General features: G+C 46.7%; 1 protein-coding gene across 1 annotated transcript; it reads left to right on the forward strand.

The window, feature by feature from the left end:
- Positions 1-2,306: 2,306 nt before the first annotated feature.
- KCNS3 (potassium voltage-gated channel modifier subfamily S member 3) lies at positions 2,307-21,384 on the forward strand. Its single transcript, XM_037813056.1, has 3 exons — positions 2,307-2,320; positions 7,478-7,672; positions 19,374-21,384. Exon 3 carries the CDS (start codon positions 19,433-19,435, stop codon positions 20,906-20,908), a length of 1,476 nt encoding a protein of 491 aa, XP_037668984.1. The 5' UTR covers positions 2,307-2,320; positions 7,478-7,672; positions 19,374-19,432; the 3' UTR covers positions 20,909-21,384.
- Positions 21,385-22,206: the final 822 nt, after the last annotated feature.

Below are 22,206 nucleotides of genomic sequence, written 5' to 3' on the forward strand. Positions count from 1 at the left end.
ACGGGGTCACCTGGGGAACGAGTGGCCCAGGCACGGAGGGCAGCCCGGGCGAAGGCCTGGTGGGGATGTCCTCCTGGCAGGGGCAGGAGTAGGGGGACCGAGTGAGAGAGCAGGGGGAGCATGAGGTCACCTACATAAGGGGCAGGGGCTTTCCCTCTAGTCAGGGAACCCCGGAGGGGGACACAGTACGGACACGGAGTGACTTACATTTTAACAGGGTCTCTGGCTAAGAGAGTCTTAACCCTCTCTGCACGGGTCTGGGGAAATCATGGACTACTTTTCAGAATGACGTTTTTAAAGGCAGAAACAGGACACAGGATATAAAGGAATCCAGTTGTAGTGAAATCCAGTTATCAAAATATTAACATTTACAATTTAGTAACGTATATACTTCCTTATTAACTCATTCAGGCCTAGCAGTAGGGCTAGAACTACTGAGTGTCAAAGTGAAGTGAGTGTAAATGTTTTGGGATTTCTGAAACAAGTCAGAAGTGATATGAAATTACCGGAGGGTTCTACTGGGGCACAGTCACAGGTGCTGGGAAAACTGCTCTGGGTCAAGGCTGCAGTTTAAAGGAAGGAATCGCTAAATTTCTGTTACAGATGAGTGCAAAGAAGGACTTTTTTCCTCCCATCTCAGTCCAGGGACCTTCCGAATTCTTTCTGCAGACCCCCAGATGAAGAAGAGATCTAATGGGGTCAAAAAGAGACCCGGGATGAGCCGGCCCGGCAACCGTGGTTTCTGCTCTCGCCGTCTCCGTTTTGGTTGGTGCTACCAGAAGCCAGTGTGGCCGTTTCAGGTCTCTGGAGCTCCAGGAGGGTTGGGGTCCCCACCGGCACCTCTGATTTTGTTCTAGCATAACAGCAATAAGTAACTCCAAGAGGCTTTTATGTTTCTCTAATTGGTTCCTTGTGGCTAAATAGATCGGGGGGCTGGGTTGGGGTTCCTTTATTTCAACCAATTCTTTGGCCGCAGGAAATGCAGTGTCCTCTCTTACATCTGCTATTCCTAGCTCAGGGGGTGTGGAATATGATAGGAGAGTCGGGGTGTTTGTATCTGAAGGGAATTATGCTATAGGAGCATCTTTAGGTCAGAGGGCTGTCTCCTGGTTGAACCAGACCCCCTTCTGCTCTCTGTACAGCCCCCAAGCTTTCCGGGCCCCAAGACCTGCCTCGCGGTTCTCTGTCTGGAGAGCGCTCCTCTTCCCCTTACCCGTCTCCTGTCCTTGTTCAAACCTCACCTCAGCTCATGGACCCCCTGTCCCTACCTGCCCTATCTCGGGGTAACTCCTTACCCCCTCCAAGCCTCGTGGGGCCTTCTCCACTCCTCCTCATGTGCCTGACGCATTGGACCTTGAACTGCAGTTGCGTGGTCACCTTTTTACCCTCCTGCCCTCTCTAAGATCCGCTCTGTCTCTTGTTCTCCGCAGCTCCCAGGGCAGGGCCTGCCGCAAAGCACGTGGGACTGGACAGCGGGGCTAGCGAGCCCCTCAGAGGACGCGGGATCCAACCTCAGGCAAACCTGTAAGTTCCCGCGTGCGCGTCTGCCCGCCCCTGCCCGAAGACTTACCAAGGCTGCGGAGACCTTTTATGTTTCCGACTAGAAATAACTATTTTTATAATTACCTTAGAACACCTGGCCCTTTATAGAAGTTCACATCATGTTGGGAGGTATAGAACAGAAAGCAAAAATCACTCCCAATTCCATCAAACCTGATTTCTAATCAAACCAGGATTTCAAACCAATTCCATCAAACCAAGATTGCCAGGTTCCTCTGCAACACCGAACCTGAGCCTCTGTTCCCACAAGGGGTGCTGGCACCGAGCATAAGGTTTACAAGAATGGGCTTTAGAGCGTTGCTGTCATTTCGGTTCAAACCACGGGGCTCTCACCTGATAGTTATGGACCCCACAGAGTTAGTGAACTTCCCTGTCCCCAGCTGCCCCATTTGCAAAATGAATAAATAAAAATATTGCGTGCCTGAGTGTCGTGAGGATTACAGGGTTCCAACACGTGATTGCTTGGAGCAGGGTCTGACTCCCTATAGGCAGCTGCAGTTATTGTTATGCCAGTGTTTGTGATGGTCACGGAGAACCCTGCAGTGTGGCCACGCCCCGCTCTCTCTGACCATCCCCTCTTGATGGCCATTTGTGTTGCCTTTGCCCTTTCATGCTGATGAATAAACAGTCACAGCAAATACCATGTACCCTTGCACATGGGTGTGTTATTTTCTCAGGATCCATTCTGAAATGTGAAACTGGGATTTTGTGATACGTTTCAGAAAGCTTTCCTTGAACCAGTCTCAGCTGCCGTCATCACGTGAGATGTTTTTCTCCCTCCACTTTCCAAAGCTCCTGCTTTTGGTCCCTCTCTCTGTTGGTGTGTCAGTGCCGACATTGGTGCACACAGCCGTTTCAACATGGAAACGAGGAGACCAAGGAGCACCGGGCTTCAGCCAGTCACGCCGTGGGTGGGACGGAGCCAGGACAGCTCCTTCCTGGGGTCCGTGAGATGCTGGCACATGGGCCACTTAGGGTGGCCCCAGGGCCAGGTCAGCACACGGAGCTGCTGGGGCTGGTGGCTCTGTGGTTTTGCTTCCCCAGGGCTGCTCTGGGCCTGTCCACCTCTGCTTTCCTTTCTGTAGGCTGAGGTGACTCAGCAGCGTCCCCACTGTACCCCTCTGTTCCCCAGGGGAGGTTGTCTGGGAACCCAGAACCTGAGGAGAACAGAGCAGTGTTTAGTTACCCACATGTCAAGCCTTTGGGATTTCTGGAGATGGTACTGCGTTCACTCATTGTGAATGGCCCAGAGAAAGGTAATTTATATTAGTCTTTCAAATATAATTTAGAGGCATGGCTTTAGAAAGAAAGCACTGACTGGTTTTCTGAGGGAAGAGCAGAATTCCTGTAATTTATTTTTAATCCCTGAATACATTTGACTCATATAAGTTTTCATTTGCTTCTTAGGACAGATCAACACCACCACAAAATCACTGTTATTTCAGGGATTTCTTATATTAACTTAAGGCACGTCTTGAAAATTGATAACCTGGAAAAAGTAAGCAGTTCAGGGATATTCAAAGTAATCCAGTCTGAATCAAATGGAAGGCATTGTATTTTTCTGATTTTTTTTGGATTATAGGATTTAAATGTAAGTACAGTTCTTTTAGCATACTAAATCCAGTTGTGGTAGCTTGATTGTGATATTTTAATTTTATTTACACAAAACCCTGGACTACAATTCTCATTAGTTAAGCAAGAAAGAAGTAGGGTCGAATTTCATATTTTACTATTATTCCTATTATTTCATTACTCTCCTATTTTATTGAAAATTGGTCTGTAGGTGATGGATAGTGGCAACTCTGCAAACCTGGTGTGCATTTGCATTTGTCCTGGGACAGCAGTGAGTTGCCGTAAGATTGGAATTTTGGTCAGGAGTGGATGTGTTCGGGAGTAGCACTGCTAGCTGAAGAAAGCTGTAGCAGGTCATATATTTGGAACTGTGTCAGTGTGTGAGAATGGTGTCTCGTTCTGGTACCAAAATGTTAGATAGACGGTCATGGAGAAAATCGCTAACCTTTAGACTCTAGGCTCAAATTGCATGTAGCGTGCTTGGAGTTTCAACAAAAGGTTCATCTTGCTTTTTATCTTTCCTCGTTTTGTTAAGTTTTGCTTGCCTGACATCAGAAATACCGTGACTAAATTCTAAAAGAACAAGTGTTTGGGGACTATTCTCCAGCTCTTTCAGCAGATTAAAGTATCAATACAATCAGTCCTTCTGAGCTCTCTGGCCACATGTGGCCTTCCAGCTTGCATCTGCTTGGAGAACACTGGTTCTCAGGCTGAGCTACTTTTGCTGCCCCGGGGACAATGGACATTATCTGGAGACTGCTTTGGTTCTCTCAACCTCAGGGAGGGGCTGTGTGCCCCTGGCTCCCATGGGTGGAGACCAGGGTGCTGCAGATCTCCTCCAGTGCCCGAGATGGCCCCTCCAAGAAGGAATTATCCGGCCCCAGGTGTCAGCAATGCTGAGGTTGAGAAACCTGCTGTGGGAGTCTGAACAGTGAGGATGTCTCTGGGGAGGTTGACAGGGTGCCAGGAGGGTGTCAAATGGGCCGTTCACCCGGTGACCTCACAGTCCAGGGTGTGGGTGCCCATCAGCCTTACCACGCAGAAACTTACTTCCAGGTGTCCCGGAGCAGATCCAACTCGAGGAGATTGCCTTGCAGTGGAACTCAGAGAAGACTGAGTAAATGAATCTGTTCCTCACTTACTGAGTATCACTAATGTCGGACGAGTAGACCTAGTGGCCACTGGTGTCAGCTTGTGGAGCTCATGTGCTCCTGGTGGAAGGAACACGGGAACCCAGTCCCCAGGGGGTGCCTTGGTGGGCCTGGAACCAGATCAAAGAAAGGTTTTAGGTGTTTCATGATGGGGAAACTCAGGTCCTGATAGTAAAAGACCACTCAGGGTGGGAGATGCTGAGCCTCGGGACAAGGATCTTCTTTGGATGGTCCCAGGAAGGGTATTGCCCACCAGTGCCGTCTCCTGCACCTCCCTGCTTGGCCGCCATCGCTGAACAGCTGCCTTTCATCGTCCACCCCGACGCTCATCATTTATTGACTTTGTGGTCTTGCTGGCCTGGGGACATGGATTGGGTTCAGGAAAAACATGGGGTATTGAGATCTATATTGAGATGCTGTCCCTGGCCGGAGGCTTTCTCAGGCTGGTGGGTGGCCCTGCCATGTCACCGTCCCAGAAGCAGGTGGCCAGGGTGGCGTCGGGCACACACAGGACGCGTGCGCCTTTGTATAGTGTCCCTCTGAGAGTCTGCTCGCATCTGTTAGGCACTGACCTCAGAGGGTAATTTTTGGGGGGCAATCTCATCTGCATGATTCCGAGACTGGGGAGAAGGAGACGGGGGTCATTGTTGTGTGCATGGATGGTCGGTGGTCCATCTGCTCCTTTTAAGGTTGGGGCCGGGTCTCAGATGATGGGACAGGTGGATGTCTCACAGCCTTCCTCTTTTCCCTCCCAGTAACAGAGGTGGTCGCTGTGTACATTTCCAAGTGCTGTGGTCCACCCACCAGGAGATGAAGCCAGGCTGGCGGGAGGTGTGAGGATGACACAGAGGGTTTTGCCCTTAGTGTGTAGACAGGAATTCTGCCAAGGACACCAACACTCGAGTGAACTTATGAGTTTTGCCAGGATCCTGTGGAATCACTCAGCCAAGTCCAAGACCTGCTCAAGTGCTAAATCACAAACAGTTCTCCCTTCTTCAGGACAGATTGACCCTGGCGGGGAGGGGAGGAGCCTAGAGGACTAGGGACGATCGGTGGGGTTGTTATGCGGGAAGGGGAGCATATGTTGGGTGTACATGTTTTTCTCCCCCATAGCCTGCTGCTTTGGGCCATGTTCAGCCCCCCTCTTCCAGTCCTTCCCTGCCGTTCACCAAGTTTCCCAACCATGACGAGCGGACCTTGATTTCCCACACGAATTGGAATCAGGCAGGGCTGAGTTGAGTGCTGACACGAATTTCCCTGAACCTCAGTGAGCCATCCGTCCAACGGCAGTAATAATACTTACACCAACGGGGTGGAGAGGTGTTGTGTGGAAAATTCCTAGGAAAGTACCTGGCAGGTGACAGGGACTCAGCAGACGCCAGTTGTCACTTTATGTTGAGGTCAGGCTTAGACTGCGAGTGCCCTGAGAAGGCTGTGAACTCAATAAATTCACACTGAAGGGTACTAGTGACTGGTGTCGCACCTTTTCTAAAGATGCAGCGTTTGGATGAGACTAATGGTGGTGGAGAATGGGACAAGGCAGAGGGGTTCTGAATTTGGGGGAAAGGCAAAGAGAAAGGGACAGCCTAGCAGTGCTTGCAGTTTCTTAGAAGTTCCGAATAGCCTAAGCACTTTATTTTATTTAGTAATTAATATAATGGTGTCAAAGCTGTTTGCAGTTAATTAATTATCTCCCAGCCCGATTAGTCTTACCTGGCTTCCAAATGTGCTACATTTATAAAGGCGTCTGATGGGAAAGCAAGACTAGGTGTGTGTGCTGTTCTCTTACCGAGTCGGCAGCAGCATTTCTGCGTTTCCTCGGAGCCCACCTGTCTGTGGCGACCCCAGGCCGGGCTCCTGGGAGGCTGTGAAGGACGAGGATGATTTTAGCTTCTGAATTTATTTTGTTCATCTGCATTGAGATTTCTCTGTCTCTTCTGCCAGGCGCCCCATCTTAGAGGTGCAAGCTGTGCTTCTGGATCCTTCCTCTTTTTCAAACCTGCTAGGGGTAAAAATTCACTCCTCTGCAAAGCCTGTATGTGCTTAAAGATTGCTCTGCCCCTGGTGGAGACTAGCTCAGGAATTGTGAGCCTGCTTTGCTCCCTCTCCGTTTCCGCTTGATGTTTTTAGGGCGCGGACACTTGTTTAGTATTTGTTTGGGGGCCTGGGAGCTCCCTGAGGTCAGGTTCTGGATCTTGTTTGTAATCCCACCACCTGATGGGATGCCTGGTGGATGGATGACTCTAAGGAAGGTTTGTTTAATAACTGACATAGCCAGAGGCACTTCTCTCAAGTCTTTCAGTTCCTTTCTGAACTCAGAATCAGTCTTCTTTCTTTTTCTTTTTTTAAAATTCTCTTTTGGGCCCTGGTGCTGATTGGAACACATGAAAATGGATGGGTGGGGGCTTCAATACTAGTACAGATCTGTGGGAATGCATCAACACGAGGCAAGGCCTGCCTGGATGGGAACTGAAACTTCTCTGCTTTCCTTATTTGTTCAGAGAACTAGACCCAAATTTGTCCTTTTACTTGTTTTGTTAGAAACCTACAACATGCTTTTCCCCTCTGCACCCCCAGCCCCCGCATACCCAGCACACACGCTTTAACTGGAGCACTGTGTGCTCTCACGGAGACTCATGGCGAGTCTTTCAGATCTGCGGCCTGGGACGGTGGGCAGATACAGCAGAATCGAATCGGGCCCGCCTTTGAGACCCATTGATTTCGAATTAGAGCGGCTGCGATAATTCTATTAGGGCAGCTGTGTGGGAGCTTGGTCTCCAAAATGGATTAAATGCACTTCTACAGAAGTCTATACATATCCTTGATAAATTTGTTAGGAAAATGACACTCCTGTGAGAAAGTGCGTGGGATTGAGCGTGGCAGCCTGCTCTGGTGCCCACTTGTATTTGGTCACTGCACACATCGCCGACCTCTGGGGCCCGGCCTCCTCCAAGTGGCACCATCGTTGGGCCCTGGGCATCCATCACCGGGCGGAGGTGAATCTGGTGCGGGTGGCGTCTGTCCCCTTCGTGTCCAGTGGGAGTGGGGACGCCACAGGGAAGAGACCACCCTCCCTGTGAGCTAGGGGGGCCGAGGATTTGGGTCCAATTGGGCAAGTCCCGGGCGCTGAGGCTCAGGACATCCTGGGCACATCCTCCGTGGAGTCACAGGTTCGCCAACCGTTTCCTCTGCAGGTGAGCGCCAACGCCCCTTGCCCGCGTGGCCGCCGAAGCCAGGGAGCGGGATTCTTCTCCTCTTCCTGCGAGGTGCCACCCCCATGTGCACCGCAGATCCCGGCGCGGGAAGGAGAGCGGAGCGTCGCGGGTGACGATGGCCACCTCTCCGGGCAGGATGCGGGACGCCGCGGCCTCGCCACCACCACCGCGCAGGTGAGAGCTGCTCGCGCCGTCCTCTTCTCCCGCCCCTCTGATTGGCAGAGGAGGAGGAGAGCCACCCCGAGATAGTGGCAGAAATGCAGGTAAGACGCCGGAGCCTGTTCTGAAAGCCACTGGGCAGTGGGGACCACAGGAGAAGGGGAGAGAGTCAGCCCCGAAGGCCCAGACTGGAGTTGTCTTGGGGGGCGGGTGGGCCTTTTGGGAAAATTCTGTAGCTCAGGTGTTCTTTTTTTGGGGGGGCGGATTTATAGTTGGGACTTGAGGGAGTGACACCCCTGTTTTCCTGACAAGGTTCCATTTGTGGCTTTAGAGTCTCTCTGCCTCCTGTGGAGATGGGGTTGGGGAGGGCCGGCTCAGGCCGCAGGCTGCGGACTTTCGGGGGTACCTGGCCCGGGCACACAGTTTTATTAAAGCATGTTGGGTTAGTTCCGGTTAAACTTGAGATACCCCACGTGCAAACGAGGATTTCCAGGTTCCCCTGCCACGTGGAACCCAAGCGCCTGTCCCCACAGAGGACGCTGGCACCGATAGCCTCTGGCTCATTCAGGCGCATGTGGTTAGTTCACCACGGCCCCAACCGGCCGCCTCATTTGTTTAATTTTCTTGTTTGGCCGCTGGAAGCGTTCGGTTTCCTCAGGCCTGGTCTAGGTGACTCTGCTCACTCTTGGACAAAAGCAATGAGACCTTTTGTTAATTCCTCTAGGTGAAGATGAGTATCTTGTACCACACTATGGGGAGCAGTTAGTACCAGGGGCTGGGGTGTAGGGAGGGCAGCAGAAGATCTCCCCCAAGGAGGAGCTTAGAGGGTAGCAGGGGTGTCAGCTCAGCAGTGAGGGGGCCTCTGCAAGGCCAGTGTACCCCGTGTGGTCGTGCTGCGTGCTACGTAAAGGTGGACCAAAGGGCTGTGGAGACGGTGAAGGGCGAAAAGAGGGGAGGACACAGGGCACTATTAATTTGGCCCAAGGGTGTTCAAATTCTCTAAAACTCTGTCCCCGCGATGCCAGGGCTTTGCGGTTACATTTGTCCATCATTCCTCCATGTAACGTGGCTTATCTGGAGATGTGATAAGGTTCTGCCGCAGGGTTTATGCTTCCCTCTTGTGACAAGGGCCACACTTTTTCCTGTTTCTGGTTGAAAAGCTATCGCCTGAGATTCTTTGCTTTTTACAAATGGAATAGATGACTAGTTATTTGGTTCACTAAATCATTCAGCCTCCCAAGCAGCCTTCTGCTTGCAGATGAGCTGTGTAAATTATAAGGACCCCTGGAGTTCCCACAGAGAAGCAGCCATGCTAAATAGAGACCAGGAGAGAATGAGTATAACTGATATGGTTGTGCCAGCTGGGGGGAGGGGAGAACAGGGAAGGGACCGGGGGTATAGAGAGGGAGGGGGAGAGGCTATTACCTGAATGTATTATTTTTGGAATAAGGTTTTACATGTGTCTTGTGCATTTTGTTTTCAAAACGCTCTCGCATTTGTTATTTCGTCCTCAAGGTGAGTTTGCCATCTTGTTTCGTAGATCAAGACTCTGCCCACCCAAGGTCAGGTAGTTGGGGAGAGGCTCCTCACACACAAGTTTGTTGAGTCCTAGCCTTTCTCTTTTGTTAGTAGCTTCTAAATGCTTAGCACGAATAAAGGGAGATGATGGGTTTATTTTGTTGAGGTCAGTATTTAAAAGTTGGGTTCAGGTTATGAATGTTCTGAAATAGGTGGCCCTGGGACCCAGTGATGACTCGGGCCTGTGCCTTTGGAACGCTGTCAGCTGTGGAGCGAGCCATCAGAGCACGTCAGAAGTGGGACAGACACGGAGGAAGTTTTGTTGCCTGTCTCCTTGGCCATTAGAATGACATGCACTTTCATCAAAGCTTCCTCAGGAGGTGGGCTGAGGCGCTTGGAGGGTCCTGGAGTGATGGCCTCATGTAGGAGCTTTAGGAAATGTCGATCCCTGAGGACAAAGGCTCAAATCCAGAAGGTTCTTTGAAGTTTGACATGGTGTACACTCTTGCTCTATGCATGTCCTTGTACATCTTTGCCAACAGCTTTTTGTTTCTGAGAATTGCACTGTTTTAGGTGTAGTAAAAAACAGTCTGCTTCACTGAAGTCCTCATCAAGCATCTCAGTTTCCAAATCTGCATGAAAATCTGTAAGGGTTAGGAGAGCCATACGATGCTATAGACACAGAGTCACCTTTCTGTTCTTCTCCTGTCACTGACTCCTGAGTTTCCTTCCCCCACATGCCACTGGTGCTGTAACCCACGGGACTTGCTCCGAGAAAAAGTCTTCACAGAGGAACGTGCCTGGAGGAGGGTACTGGGATTTGGGGATGGGTTGAGTTTAGAGTTTCACTTTTATTTACATTGGCTGGGTTTTATTTAGAGTATTCTCACATGGCATGACCAGAAACAGGATTAGGCTGACTTTCTCTAAAACCCTAAGTGATTTTTCTTTTAAATATAGTAGAGTGAAGTGAAGCTTTCTGAAGAATGTCCCCAAAACATGGCAGAATTAATGCTGAAAAATGCCCTATTTCTTTCTTTGATGAAAGGCTGGTAGATTTTGGACAAGTGGGAAGGAAAAAGTAGACTAGCTTTTCATTTACTTTGATGGACTTGCTTTTAAAAAATGATTCTGTCCAAGGGCTTGTGTTTGTTATGCTCTGTTACTTTTCTGAGTAAAGTGACAGTGTTATCAACCACTGAACCACACGCATGGATACGCACCAGCCTTGGAAGGACACGGATTTGGGAGCACTTTTTTAAGTTAGTTTGATAGCATGAAGCCAATAAAAGTGAAAGAGAAGAGGTGAGTAAGAGGTTAATGGCTCTGGAAAGAAGTTGTAGGCTGCCACTTGGAGAGAAGTGGGTCAGTGTAGCTTTTCTTTTAAGCTGCCAGTGCATTTCTTGGATTTCTGACCTCCTTTTCTCTTTTTTCGATTATGAACACCAAGAGTCTCCGTGGCCACAGATAGGATGGAATGTCATCCTTATGGGCACGTCAGGTCCCAGTTAGTCGAGTTGATATGGTGAACCAAAGCTCTTCATTTGGAAGGAGTGGCAAGAGCGGCGGATCCTTCTGCTCTGTGGCCGGTTGCTTTTGTATCCACAGAGGTGCCTGATTGGAAGCCCCCAGTGTCCTTGGCAGGCTGGGACCAACCCCTACCAAGGATGGCTGGCAGAGGATTCAGATTAGACATCAGTCAGTCCCATCAGCCTCCCGCCTTCTTTATTTAGGTATTCTTATTTGAGGTGAAGCGGGAAGAGCCCAGATGCTGAATAATGTTGGCCAAACCCTGAACTTTGGATTTCTCCATTTGCAACGTAGTGTATAAGATCTCTCACTTACTCTGCTACTATTACTGTCTACTCTTGTTGAGAGAACTAAAAGAAATGAGTCAGTTTCCAGACATTGCACCTGGTGCTGGGGATAAAAGGGTGAATAATAGTTTATATGAAAAGCACTTAGCAAGTGTATGGCCCTGAAAGGTGCTTAAGTTGGTCTTAAAACCTTTTTAATGGGGAATTGTAAATGCATACAAAACTGGATAGAATTATGCATGGCTGCAACAATTATCAACTCATGGCCATCTTGTTTGATCTGTGTCTTCCTCCAAACCTTCCCCCCACCCCATAGATTAAAAAAAATGAATCTAAGACATCATATAATTTTATCCATTAATATTTCAATATGTATTTCCAAGAGGTAAGGACTATTTTTAGCAGCAAATTACAATGTTATTAGTGCACTTAGAAAAATTAACAATGATTCTTTTATACTCTGAAGTATAGAGTTAGGATTCAAATGTCCTTGATTTCCATAATCTCTAAAAAAGTTTGGTTTGTTAGAATCAGGAGCCATTGGATGTGTTTGGCCTGTGTCATTGTCATGTGCATTTTCCCGCAGTCTGGATTCTGCTGATGGCAGCCTCGAGGGGTCATGGGCCATGTTCCTCTGAAATCTGTATTTTATTTCAACTGGTGGTTCAATCCAGAGGCTTGATCAAAGTCAGATTTAATTTTTCTGGTTTGGGGGGCAAAAATATTGCAGCACTAGGAGGCGCATTGTATCATCTCTTTTGTCATGTTAGAATTAATTTGTGGGTGGTTTCAAGTCTTACTACTCTGATCTACCTGTTTTAATGTTTCCCATCAGCTTTTTTAAAAATATATTTTTATGAGAGAAGATGTAGATTTACAGAAAAATCTTGAAGAAAATACAAGTTCTCACCCCTGCCCCCTCATTATTAACACTTTGCATTAGTGTGGTACCTCTGTTACAATTGATGAAAGAACATTATAATTGTACTATTAACTACAGTCCATAGTTTACGTTAGGGTGTATTTTTCCCCCATGTACCACCCTATTATTAACACCTTGCATTATTGTGGTACATTTCTTATAATTCATGGAAGAACATTTTTATAATGGTACTATTTAACTGTAGTCCATCATTTATAGTAGGGTTTACTGTGTTTTAGGGTCCCATGTTTTATCTTTGGATTTTTATTCTAGTGATATATATATGACCAAATTTCCCCCTTAAACCACATTCACATGTATAATTCAGTGCTGTTAATTGCACTCACAGTGTTGTGTTACCATTGTCACCATCCATTTCCAAAACTTTACAGTCAGCCCCAATGGAAGGTCTGTACAATGTAAGTATTAACTCCCCATTCCCAACCCCCAAATCCAGCTCCTGGTAACCTGTCGTCTAGACCCTGATGCTGTGAGTTTGCTTATTTTCCAGCAGCTTTTTATCTGGGTTTTAGCAGCCATTGGTGATCACTGCCTAGATCCATTATTTCATAATGAGTGCAAGATTGTGATATTTTAGTTGTCATCCCTTCTTATTTATGAGCTGGAATCCATTTTTAGATTACAGCTTTATTGCTATATAATTAATGTGCCATAAAATTTACCATTTTAAAGTGTGTAATTCAGTGGTTTTCCATATATTCATAAGATTATGCAACAATTGCCACTAATTCCAGAACATTTTCGTCATCTTAGAAAGCAATCCCTTAGCAGTCACCCCCTAGTCCTGCCTTCTTTCAGTTCCTGGAAACCACGAAGCTACTTCTTTGTCTCTACGGGTTTGCCTATTCTGGGCATTTCATGTAAGTGGAATCATACAACACGATCATTGCATAATCCAAGGTCACAAAAACTTATGCCTATATTTTCTTCTAAAAGTTTTATAGTTTTGTTTCTTACGTTTAGAGTTTTGATCCATTTTTTTGCGAGTTTTTGTACATGGTATGAGATAGGGGTCCAATTTCTTTCTTTGCATGTGGCTATCCAGTTGTCCCTGTACCATTTGTTGAAAAAAAACTACTCTTTCTCCATTGAATTGTTTTGGCACCTGTGCTGAAAATCAGTTGACCATAGAATAAACTATTGCATTGTTCTATATGCAAGATCCTGCGAATAGAGATGATTTGACTTCCTCTTTTCCTTTTTTTAAAGGTCTTCTTTAATTTCTTTCAATAATTTTTTTTGGTTTTAAGTGTACAATTAGTACCTCTTTTTTTTTAAGTTTACTCCTAAAGATTTCATTCTTTTTGATGTTATTGTAAATGGAATATTTTTCTTAATTTCATTTTTGATTGTCTCATTGCTAGGGCTTAAAAATGCAAATGATTTTTGTGTTTTGCCCTTGTATTCTGCAGCCTTACTGAACTTATTTATTAGCGCTAATAGTTTTTTTTTTTAAGTGTGTTTATGTATTCCTTAGTATTTACTACATGCAAGATCAGGTCATCTGCAAATAGAGATGATTTTACTTCTTCCTTTCCAATCTGGATGCTTCTCTTGTACATTTCCTGCCTCACGCCTGGGAGCAGACATTTCTCCAAGAAGCCCTGGTTCCTTTGGTGATAAATGGTGTTTAGGGGCTTAACCTGAGCAAACTAGGGATGTTCACTGTTACTGAGTTGTCTTCAATTAGATTTTCTGGGAAACAGAATGAGACAGATTTATGTGTATGAAGTTATTTGGGAGGTGCCCTTGGGATCAACCCCTGAGGAGTGCAGGCAGTTGGACTGGGTGAAGTGAGCTGAGGTGGAAGCTGACCGGATGGGGAGTTCTGGAGCTGAGTTGTCCCACCGGAGGCAACGGTTTGGCCTTTCCACCCCTCCCGGACAGCTCATTGGATGTGGGCTGCCCGGGGAGGTGTGACTCTGGGCTGAGGGCAAGTCACAAAGAGGGACTGAGCTGAGAGCTCCTTAGCTGTAAACACTCCCAGCACTGGGGGGGAGATCGCCCGAGTCCTGAAGGGGACAGAGGTACTGGATGCTGAACCTCATCATCCACTCTAATAAGTCATTTTGTTCTATGTCTTTCCAGTGCCAGAGCTAGAAAATAAGTTGTTGTTGTTGTTGTTTTTTTTTTAAACAAAAGATAAATCAGGAGATCAGACTAATATTTCCAATTCACATTTAGGATCCTGGGTTTTTACTTAATTTCTTCGATTTTGATTTGTTTCTCTGATTTTGTACCCAACACCTTGGAGTTCTTAATGATATTCAGATAATTTATTTGTGCTATCCTATGTGTGCATATAAAAAGTTTCAGAATTTGTTTTTATTTCTTTGTTTTGTTTTGTTTGAAATGGTTTTTTTTAAATTTTTGATAAAGTTTAAAAAATAAGTTTCAGAATAATTATAGCAATATGATTACAAAAACATTTTAAGTGTTGTTTTTTTTTTTTTGTCCTAGGGTATATTCACCATTAGGGTTGTACAGTCAAATATTATGTTTTAAAAATACGTCTAAGTAATTCATCTCTCTGAGGTTAAGCCATCAGCTTGATGCACAGTAAGGATCAATTTTTAAGAATTACCTTTTTCATTTTCATTTAATTTTGTATCGTAATTAGGTAAGACATTTACATGGTTCCCAACTCCAGCTTCTATCACTGTCTCCTATACCCTGTTCCTTCCCTGCCCATATAAGAAAGTGTTTGATTAGCTTTTTTGTTTATCTTTGTACTGTTTTTTTTCTTTTTATATAAGCAAATATATATGTGTATGCATGTCACAACTCTTCTTTCTTAGATAAATTGTAGCATCCTATGTATACCTTTCCCTAACTTGCTCTTTATTTTGCTGCTTAATAATATATCCTAGAATTTACTGCATTGCATTATACAGAGATAGTCTTCATTCTTTTTTAGAGCTGCGTTATATTCCCTTGTTTGGATATACCATAGTTTATTAAGCCAGTCCTCTGTGGATGGGCTTTTGGGTTACTTACAGTAATGTATAAGTGTTTTAAATTTTTACTTCTCCATCTTTGAGAGAAAAGGGCTTGCTGGATCAAGTGGCAAATGTGTATGGAGTTTTGGTAGATTTTGCCAAATTCCCCTTTATGAAATTTCCCTTTGACTACATTTCTGCTTGCAACGTGAGGGCACCTGTTTCCCCATAGCCTAGTCAATAGAGTATGTGGTCAGACTTTTTATATTTTTCCAGTTTGAAAGATGAAAACTGATATTACAGTTTAGTTTCAATGTGCATTAATTTTTATTAAAGCAAATTTGAACATTTTCTTTTCATGTTTAGTGGTCATTTGCATTGTTTTCTGTGAACTGTCTGCTCATAACTCTTGCCCATTTTTCTATATCATTGTTGTTCTTCTTTTCCATTTTTTAAGTTCACTGTATGTTAGCTATGCTAATGTTTTGTAATACAGGTTGCAAATATTTTTTCCATAGTCTCTTTGTTACTTTGCTTATGGTATGTTTTTCTATGCAAAAAGATTTTACGTGTATGTAATCAAATTCATTGATCTTTTCTTATTTTTTTCTGTATTCTGAGTCATATTTAGGAAAGGTCTTCCCACTTCTACTTTATAGAAGGATTCCCCATTTTTAAAATCTTGGTACTTGTGTGAGTCATTTTTAAAATATCTGTACCTCTGATCCAGTAAGTCTTCTCTGCATAGGAATAAATGAATGGCTGTTAAATGCATGTTTGCTTGAATATAGGAATTTTGGAAATAATGAGGTTAAGCACCATCCTTTCTATATGCACTTTATATATGTGTGCCAGCTCACTGTGGAGTGGACAGCACTGGGCTGGGGTCTGTAGCTTAGGCTTTAGCAGCTGAATGATGCTCATTTGTCTTGCTTCTTTATCGCAAAATCCGTGTGGTCAGGGTGAGAGTGAGGAGCAAGTGACCCGAGGGATGTTTGTAAATGGCGAGGGGCCATCTGCCTGCAAGGGAACCTCACCACGTGGGGAAAGGTGGCACCCCCCTTCCTGCCCCAAGTCGGCAGCTCTGGGCCAGACGCGGCAGACCCATGCTGTGTGACCCTGGCTGCAGTGGCCCAGTGAATCTCAGCGTGGCCTCTGAGCAGAAGCCTTTGATCTCGTCAAGGGATGCTTTCCACTTTCTTCTGCAAGTCCCCTAAGAAGCCCCTGATTTTATCATGTGTGCTGTTTGTATGATTAGACTTTGTGGAATGAATAGATCTTGAAACAGGCTCTCTTTCCCTGGCATGGAGGAATAAGAAGCAGGGGGATAGAGTGGGAAGGCTGATGTTATGGGCAATGTCAGTGTTTTCCAGAGGCCTACTGAGTGCTTGGAGAATGCGTGACACATCCTCCGAGCAAACGAGACTGACGCCGGCAGAGGGGATCAGGGGATCGTGAGGACAGGCCTTGGCTTCCTGCCACTGTGGATTTCCAGTATGACCCAGGAGATGAAAGATAATCCACCAGAAGACAACTTCCATTAAAGTCTCCATGTCAGCTCAGCTAAAACCAGCTGCGTGGAACAGTTTACATTTACACTTGTCATGAGCATGAGCCGGCTTTCAGAGATCCAAAGTTCCATAAGTGCTGGGACCAAGCAGGAGTGCTGAGTTAGGCCCTTCAAAGATACTATCTAAGTGAAAATAGAAAGCAAAGGGACAAAATCGAGTCTTTTGCAGAGCTCAGTGATATATTAATGGGTATCTCAAACCACGCTGTGGTCTCTGGTTTCATGGCAACGCGTTCTTTCCTGGTGCCTCAACAGCAAATGCACTTATATTTATTTTTTATGACTGTAGGCCTCCTCCTTGGGTGGATGGACAGAGGGTTGTATTTTTAGTCTGTGTCTTCTGGTGTGTCCTTTTCAGAGGAGGAACCTCTTGTCTCACCAATAGACTTGGCTTTCCACTGCATGAGGGAAAATAGAGCTCTCTGTGACCTTCCTGCTTCCTCTAGTGGTGTCACTGTCCCTTCACTTATATGTACTAGAAAACACCCCATACTTTTGCATTCTGCTTCTTCATCCCTTTTTTCTGTCACCAAGTAATGTCTCCCGCATTTGCCACTTTCTCTTTTTTTAGTGCAATTTTATTGAGATACATTCACATACCATACAATCCTCCAAAGTGTACACTTGTTCACAGACTCATCATATAGTTGTGCGTTCATCACCACAATCAATTTTTGAACATTTTCATTACTCCAAGAAATAATCATAAAAATAAGAATAAAAATAAATGTGAAAAAAAACACTCAAAACATCTCATACCCCTGCACCCCCCTATTATTCATTTACTTTTTGACCCCATTTTTCTACTTATCTGTCTATACACTGGAAAAAGGGAGTGTGAGCCATTAGGTTTTCACAATCACATGGTCACCCCAATAAGCTGTATAGTTATATGATCGTCTTCAAGAATCAAAGATGCTGGATTGCAGTTCAACAGTTTCAGGTATTTCTTTCTACCTATTTAATAAACTAAAAACTAAAAAAAGGGATATCTTGTAATGCGTAAGAATGACCTCTCGACTCCATTTGGAATCTCTCAGCCACTGAAGCTTTATTTGTTTCATTTTGCATCCCCCTTTTGGTCAAGAAGATACTCTCAGTCCCACGATGCCGGGTCCAGATTCATCCCCGGGAGTCATATCCTGCATTGCCAGGGAAATTCACACCCCTGGGAGTCGGGTCCCATGTAGGGGGAAGGGCAGCGAGTCCACCTGCCAAGTTGCCACTTTCTCTTGGGATGCGCCACTGCTCCCTGCTGTCTCATTCGGGACCTCACCTCCTCGCACCTGTTCGGTACAGCCTTGTCTCCTTGGCTCCGGTCTTTCCCCTTTTGGAAATCTTCATCACGCTGTTAAGGGCCTTCCTGAGTCACGGTCACAAATGCAGCCATGCCTGCTCGTTGCTGAAAACCCTTCGGTGGTCTTGCCTACGGGCTAGAGCTGGGACTCTAGTTTGAGGTACAGAGTTCGTCAAAAGCTGTCATTGGCCCACCTTTTGTTGTTCTCTGGTTTAACTGTCTTTTCCCCTGCTCTTTGGTCAACTCTGCTCGAACCTTCAAGATTCAAGCTGAACGTAACCTCTGCCCTGATGCCCTTTAGGCAAAGGCTATTGCTCTTTTCTTAATATTCCCAAAGATCTTGATTCACCTCTATTCTGGCACTTCCCACACTGAATGATTGGATTATATAGGAAGCAGGGGGCAGTGCCTGTAGTGGAATGAGCACGAGCTTTGGAGTCAATGAAACCTGGGCTTAAATCCTGGCTGTACCATTTGCCAAAACGTGGGACCCTTGTCAGCCTGTCTGAGGATCCGTTTTTCTATATGCCCACCTTAGAGGGTAGAAGGAGCAAAGGACATGTGTACAACTCACGTGGTAGGAACTCAGTATGTGACAGTTTCCTTTATCTGCACCATCTGCTCTGAGGCAGCATCATCGTGTTGAGTGATCGTCAAGTTCTGTTATTTTCTCTGGAAGGGGTGGAGAAGTGGGTCTGGTGGACTCTGGTTAGTGTCAGAACTAAAACAGGCAGTGTGCCGGGCCAGTGAGACTTGGGTGTCTGCGAAGAGTTGCTGGTAGATTGGGGCTGTGTGGGAGGCTGTCCGAGAGCTGAGGGAGGAGGTGGGAGAGGAGTGTGTTTGTATCAGGAAACTGATAGTGCAATTAACTTAAAAGGTTTCTCCAAGTCGGTTTCTTTCCAAGTGGATGTACTTGAAATGCCATCCCATGAAGGGTAACTGTCTCTTTAAGGTATAAAGTATTTAAGGACAGGGAGATAATGATACCCTCTTGATTGTCCACATCCAGACTTGGGGACTAGGGCTTTCTCTTCAAGGGAGAAACACTGGCGCGTGAGGGGAAAGCACCATCCTTTGTAAGGGCTGAGCTGGGTCTCCAGGGACGTGTGGCTTAGGGATGAGGTACCGAGCAGCGGAGAGAGCAGCAGCATCCGCCTGCTTCTGGGGTGCTTGACCGAGCCCAGAAAAGGGGAGAAACCAGCCATGAGCCTGGCAGCAGCTGGCTTATCCCATCCGAGCCCAGCATCACCAGACACCCGGGCCACTGTGGTGAGACTGCAGAAATGCTAGTGCTGTGAAAATGATTCACGATGCCTGTATGTGTGCGCGCGTGCGTGTGTGGTGTAATTTGGGATGCTTTATTAAATACAGCACTAGAAATTAGCATTCGTAAAATTTAATATTGCAGTCTTTCCTCTTAGTAGGTAACGGATCTATAAACCAAAGATTTTGAGAAAAAAAACCAGTTTGGGTTTGATTTCCATCTAGTCCAAATGTGTGATAGTGTATTTATTATTTGTTCCACTTCCTGCTTTGCTTTTAGTTGAGCCTGGCGTCCTGGAAGGGGCAGATGGAAAGAGCTGGGCAGGGCACGCTGGGCTCGGGCGCTAACACGCCCTGTGTTCCTTCCAGGCGCAGCGCGAGAGTCTCCGTCCTCCCTCCCAGCCAGCGCGCCGCCGCCCGCCTCCACCATGGTGTTTGGTGAGTTTTTCCGTCGCCCTGGACCAGACGAGGAACTCGTCAACTTGAACGTGGGGGGCTTTAAGCAGTCGGTGGACCAGAGCACCCTCCTGCGCTTCCCACACACCCGGCTGGGGAGGCTGCTCTCCTGCCGCTCCGAGGAGGCCATCCTGGAGCTGTGCGACGACTACAGCGTGGCGGACAGAGAGTACTACTTCGATCGGAACCCATCCCTGTTCAGATACGTCTTGAACTTCTACTACACGGGGAAGCTGCACGTCATGGAGGAGCTGTGCGTGTTCTCCTTCTGCCAGGAGATCGAGTACTGGGGCATCAACGAGTTCTTCTTGGACGCCTGCTGCAGCAGCCGCTACCAGGAGCGCAAGGAGGAGGGCCGCGGGAAGGCCTGGGAGCAGAAGAGCCACGGCGCCAGCACCGAGTCGTCTTTCGAGGACTCGTCTCTTTTTGAGAAAGAGCTGGAGAAGTTTGACCGGCTGTGGTTTGGCCAGCTCCGGAGGAAAGTCTGGATTCGCATGGAAAACCCTGCCCACTGCCTCTCGGCCAAGCTGATTGCCATCTCCTCCCTGAGTGTGGTTCTGGCGTCCATCGTGGCCATGTGCGTGCACAGCATGTCGGAGTTCCAGAACGAGGACGGGGAGGTGGATGACCCGGTGCTGGAAGGCGTGGAGATTGCCTGCATCGCCTGGTTCACCGGGGAGCTCGCCGTCCGCCTGGGGGCGGCCCCCTGCCAGAAGAGATTCTGGACGAACCCCCTGAACATAATCGACTTCGTCTCCATCGTTCCCTTCTATGCTACGCTGGCCGTGGACACCAAGGAGGAGGAGAGCGAGGACATTGAGAACATGGGTAAGGTGGTCCAGATCCTGCGGCTCATGAGGATCTTCCGGATTCTGAAGCTCGCCCGGCACTCGGTGGGGCTGCGCTCCCTGGGCGCCACGCTGAGGCACAGCTACCACGAGGTCGGGCTGCTGCTTCTCTTCCTGTCTGTGGGCATCTCCATCTTCTCTGTGCTCATCTTCTCCGTGGAGAAGGACGAGCCCACGGCTGGCCTCACCAGCATCCCCATCTGCTGGTGGTGGGCCACCATCAGCATGACGACGGTGGGCTACGGAGACACGCACCCCGTCACCTTGGCCGGCAAGCTCATCGCCAGCACGTGCATCATCTGTGGCATCCTGGTAGTGGCTCTGCCCATCACCATCATCTTCAACAAGTTTTCCAAGTACTACCAGAAGCAAAAGGACATTGATGTGGACCAGGGCGGGGAGGACCCACCAGAGAAGTGTAACCAGCTACCTTACTTCAACATCAGGGACATCTATGCACAGCGGGTGCACGCCTTCCTCGCCAGCCTGACTTCTGTTGGAATCGTGGCGAGTGAGCCAGATTCCACAGACGCTTCAAGCATCAAAGATGACGATGATATTCACAACACCGCATCCTTAGAGAATTGCACAGAAAAATGAGCAGGGACATTCATGCCTGTATCTTGTGGCCCTTCCCAAATTAGGCTAACACAGCTTTATAAACCTCCATGGGTTCATTAAAGTCATTTAATTCTCAGGGTGTACCTTTCAGCCATAGTTGGGCGCTCATTGCTCTAAAGTAATAGAATCGTCTTTATTTTTCTCAATGAAGTGAATTAAATGCCTTGTTCTGAAATTTATTTTTTACAAGAGAGAGTTGTAATACGGTTTTTGGGGGGAAAAGAAAGTAAATGGTCTTGGGTGGGATTTGTTGCTACAGCTTACACATCCTCCTCTGTTTGTCATTTACTCACATTGAGCTAGCTGTAAATTACCAACGAGTAGAATCAAAGGCCCAGCTGTTTGAAGACTCGACATGCATGTTAAGATCTACCAAATGAGATGATGCATGTAAATCCATGTTCACATCCTAGACATGGAAATTAGGAGCCTAATAAATTGCCAAATTCAGTATGGAGAGTGCCTTGGTTGTATATTTTGGTGCCAGTTACTTGCATTTCAGTATTTTCAAAATTGGTGTGGAAAGGAAATGTTCATTTTGGAGCATAGAGAGTTGCTTCTTTATGTTTTTGCATTTCAGATGCACACACCAATGCCCTGCTTCCTTTTCTCTAACATGCTTGGTGGTGTTTGCCAGGTAGGAGGATCGTGCCTGTGGTTGAAATGCACTGTCCGGTGCAGACGGATTAAACAATACATTTGGGACACATCAGCTTATGTGAATGAAACACATCTTTACAGGTATGTTTCCAGTATATATTTTGAATTTTATCATTTCTGCTGTGAGGATAAACCTCATCACCTAAGAAGTATTTGGAGCACAGTCAAGCTGCGCGCTCGCAGGCAGTGGTTCATTCAGTGAATGGAAGAAAGGAGAAATATTGTACAAACACACAGACTGGGCTCATCATCTGTGCCAGCAGCTATAAAATGAGCCAACGTTTTAAAATAGCCTTGGAGGAGGTGATGTTGCCTCTCATGTAGAAACCCTCCAACCAAAGGAAGCACACACACATACACACTCATTTTTAGGGCAGTGACAGTGATTTCTAGTCCATGGAGAGAGAATTCGGCTGAAGTCTTAATTTTGGAGATGGACGGTGATTCTAACTCATACCGTCAGCTGAGCTGCAGACTCTTTCCTTGAGGTCTTTGGAATGAAAGAAAGAGCTGTGTGGATTTATTATCCTGCTCTAAATTTATTTTCACAGATGTGTTTCATTGAAGGAAGGATGTTTCCTGCGCATTCTCTGGTGACGGTAGCTCTGACTCGTCAC

The sequence above is a fragment of the Choloepus didactylus genome, chromosome 20, assembly GCF_015220235.1.
Source record: "Choloepus didactylus isolate mChoDid1 chromosome 20, mChoDid1.pri, whole genome shotgun sequence".
In the NCBI taxonomy this organism is placed as follows: Eukaryota; Metazoa; Chordata; class Mammalia; order Pilosa; family Megalonychidae; genus Choloepus; species Choloepus didactylus.